Below are 4,279 nucleotides of genomic sequence, written 5' to 3' on the forward strand. Positions count from 1 at the left end.
AAAATCCTACATCTATGTGGAAAACACTAAAAGAAATAATTAGAGGCGAACCAAGAGGTAAGAAGGGAGTAGAGGATATAGATTTTGAAATATTAGACAGCACTGAAGGATGCAATATAGCAGATAAATTTAATTTATATTATATACAAAGTATTAATAGTATAGTAAAATCTATAAATGGGAGTAAAACTGGGAATGCATGTAAAAGAATTATTTATGTTATTGAAAACGAGGGAATTATGGAAAATTTTGAAATGATTAGTATAGAGCATTTACAGGAAATTGTTATGGGACTACCGAAAAAGAAAGGTACAGAGGAGGGAATAACTAGCGATATATTAAAGGCAGTATTTTAAAGTGCGATATATTAAAGGCAGTATTTTAAAGTGCGATATATTAAAGGCAGTATTTTAAAGTGCGATATATTAAAGGCAGTATTTTAAAGTGCGATATATTAAAGGCAGTATTTTAAAGTGCGATATATTAAAGGCAGTATTTTAAAGTGCGATATATTAAAGGCAGTATTTTAAAGTGCGATATATTAAAGGCAGTATTTTAAAGTGTTAGAATTAGTAGTTAAAAAGCAAATTGAAACGTATTTGGAAGATAATTGTATTATAACGGAACATCAGTCGGGCTTTAGAAAACAGTATTCGTGTGAAACAGCGATTCAATCAGTCATTGATGAATGGAAATTGATAGTTAGTGAGGCAAAAATGGTAGGGGTAATTTTCATGGATCTTAAGCGAGCCTTTGAAACAATAGATAGAGAAAGATTATTAGAGAAATTATATCAATATGGAATTAGGGGAATGGTTATAGAATGGTTAAGATCATATTTAAAGGATAGAACACAGCAGGTTCAATTTAATAATACATTGTCTAAATTAATGACCACAGAATATGGAGTACCGCAAGGATCTGTATTAGGACCTTTGTTATTTATAGTATATATAAATGATATAATAAAAATCTGTCCAGAAGGATGTAGTATACAAATGTTTGCAGATGATACGTTAATATATGTAACTGGAGAAAGCAGCGCGGAATTAGAGGGCAAAATGAATATGGTATTTTCTATAGTAGAAGAGTGGATGAATATAAATAAGTTAAAAATGAATGCAGGAAAAACGAAATATATGATTGTTAGAAGTATAAGAAAAGAACTGCGAGGTAATATAACATTGAAATGTTTGGATGGAACTGAGATTGAACGTGTGGAAATAATGAAATACCTAGTATTCGTGTGAAACAGCGATTCAAACAGTCATTGATGAATGAAAATTGATAGTTAGTGATGCAAAAATGGTAGGGGTAATTTTCATGGATCTTAAGCGAACTTTTGAAACAATAGATAGAGAAAGATTATTAAAGAAATTATATCAATATGGAATTAGGGAAATGGTCATAGAATGGTTAAGATCATATTTAAAGGATAGAACACAGCAAGTTCAATTTAATAATAAATCGTCTAAATTAATGACCACAGAATATGGAATACCGCAAAGATCTGTATTAGGACCTTTGTTATTTATAGTATATATAAATGATATAATAAAGATCTGTCCAGAAGGATGTAGTATAAAAATGTTTGCAGATGATACGTTAATATATGTAACTGGAGAAAGCAGCGCGGAGTTAGAGAGATAACATTGAAATGTTTGGATGGAACTGAGATTGAACGTGTGGAAATAATGAAATACCTAGGCATAATTATTGACGATAGACTACGATTTAAGGACCACTGTGATTATATGTTAAAGAAAATAGGGGAAAAAACAAGTTTTTTGAATAGAATAGGTAATTATATATCGGCATACACTAGATGTATTGTATATAAGACAATTATAGCACCTCACTTTGAGTATTAACAGCGACGCTGTTAATTAATATGGGAGAAACATAGCTGAGTAAATTGCAAAAAGTACAAAACCGGGCCATGAGGATCATATTGCAATGTGATAGACATACCAAAGTGGAGCGTATGCTGCAAGCGCTGCAGTTTATGTCCATAAAACAGAGGCTATATTATAATGTGTGTATATTTATTTTTAAGATTTTAAGAAATATGTTACCGGAGCAATTAAGAAATAGATTCGAAATTGTGGGAAATGAGAGTGAAAGGCAAACACGACAAGCTGGGGATATTGCAATAAAATATCGCAGAACAAGGAGTGCGCAAAAGAGTATGTTTTACGAAGGAGTAAAAATGTATAACGCCTTGCCAGCTGAAATAAAGCGGAATGAAAGAATTGTGCCGTTTAAGCGAATGTTAAAGGAGTATATTGTAATTAATGTAAACTAGATTTGTATTACAAATAGCTGAGAAAGCTAATAAAAATCAATCAATCAATCAATCAATCTCCCGCTCTCCCGCTCTCCCGCTCTCCCGCTCTCTCTCCCCCCTCTCTCTCTCTCTCTCTTATTTATTATAAATTTTTAAAATTATAATTTTATAAAAGGGTAATATACGAAAGAATTATCGTATATGAGCGATATGAACGCGCCTTGAGGGACAAAATCGCTTTGCGTGTGTGCGTGCGAGCATACGTACGTGAGAGTCTGAAACTTATCTTCTTATGATTATTATGATAATGATGAAGAACGAAAAATGTCACAATTCTGACATACGTTTATTAGACCTAAAATTCCGGATAAGCTACTTGGTAGCGTCGCAGCCCCTGTACATAGGCAAACTGTTGACACGCTGGAACGAATTTTTATATATACTTGGCGTCGCGATGCTACCGCGTCGCTTGATATAAACGGATAATTTTAAACTTTTTCGGATATTTATCTGCCTGATTTTTAAACTATCAGTCTAATATCTGAATTCCATATATTGGGATTAAATCAGAAATTAAACTGATAAAAATAATTACATTATTAATCTTCTGCCAGTTGCTCTTTGCAAGCTTTATATAATTCTCATGACTGAAACTCAAATACGAGATGGGCGCAATGAACTAGCGGCTGAAGTATGAACTATCTTTTTGTAAAGTTTTGAAATGTTGCGCGCAGTAACATTTCTCATGAAATATTAATAAAATAATAATTTTGGATATATGAAAACATGCGCATCAAATTCAATTATTAATATTAAACAATATTTCATAGTTTTGTAATATAATAATATTATAATAGTATTTTCAAGGGTTTTGAACAGAAAGTCATGTAAACCTTATAATATAAGTATCATAAAATATTTATTATTTTCCTGATATAAATACGTTAATTTTAATATTGACGTATTTTAACAACATTAGTTAATTGATCAGTAAATAACCTTAAAAAGACGATTAAATGACAGTATTTCTGTGACGATAATATGTCGTCAAAATGTCGTCAAAAATATCACGTCTGTATAACGTCATTATTTAATCGACTGACATCATATGACGCGAAAGGACCTTAAAATGTGGTTATAATGACGACATCTTGCTACCTGGGATTTTCATATATAATTTATAGAAAGATTGAAAGATTTTTTTTTATCTCTGAAGAAAATTAATTGAAGATTCACACCCAAGAGAAAAGAATACATTTCACGCAGGCACGCTGAAAATAGTATTTGATTTTAACAATATTTTTCTCAAGTCCTGATCTCGATGGCACGAAACTTTTATTCTTATCCGCAGATACTTACGTGAAGACGTACTTGCGAGAACGAGATGGCGAGAAGTGGCTGCAGAAGCGCAAGACTCGCGTGATACGGCACTCGAAGAATCCGCAGTATCGGCAGACGCTGAAGTACGGCCGCTGTGACATCCTGCAGGGCAGACACTTGCTGGTGATGCTGTGGGAGAAGAAACAGGGCTTCGAGAGCAACCAAGGATTGGGCGGCGCCGAAGTAAACCTCGATCTGCTGCCGCCGAAAGAATTCATTTTCGACTGGTATCCGGCACGCAGAACGCAGACTCACCATGATGGCTGAGGGAAAAGTGGGCCCTCGAAGCCGGCGAACTCGACCTCAGATTGAGTCTTTTGCTCAAGGATGAGGGCGAGTCCGTCGTCAAGATTATCTCTTGATGGAAATCATGGCTGATCACATCGCGATGCTGGCTAGCTCGAGACCAATGCAATTTCGATCTATTCAAGACAATGGCGTTTCTTATTATTACAAATCCTTGAATGTAGCGATGAGACGCACGTTGTTCCAGAAAATAAACCAACTTTATCGTCGACCAGGTCCGGGTCTTTCCGTGTTGTGACTATTCCTTTCTAAAATTTATTCATGACGTTATGCGAAATATCGTTCAAAAGAAGTATCTTTGTTTAT

At 33.9% G+C, this 4,279-nt stretch overlaps 1 protein-coding gene across 1 annotated transcript in view; it reads left to right on the top strand.

The window, feature by feature from the left end:
- Positions 1-3,934, top strand: part of LOC115235551 (regulating synaptic membrane exocytosis protein 1-like) — a 15,896-nt gene extending 11,962 nt beyond the window's left edge. The window contains exon 4 of the mRNA XM_029807416.1: positions 3,639-3,934. Coding sequence (XP_029663276.1) covers positions 3,639-3,934 — 296 coding nt within the window. The remainder of the gene's footprint in view (positions 1-3,638) is intronic.
- The last annotated feature ends 345 nt before the right edge of the window (positions 3,935-4,279 follow it).

This window comes from Formica exsecta, unplaced genomic scaffold (assembly GCF_003651465.1).
Source record: "Formica exsecta isolate Colony F162 unplaced genomic scaffold, ASM365146v1 scaffold226, whole genome shotgun sequence".
In the NCBI taxonomy this organism is placed as follows: domain Eukaryota; kingdom Metazoa; phylum Arthropoda; class Insecta; order Hymenoptera; family Formicidae; genus Formica; species Formica exsecta.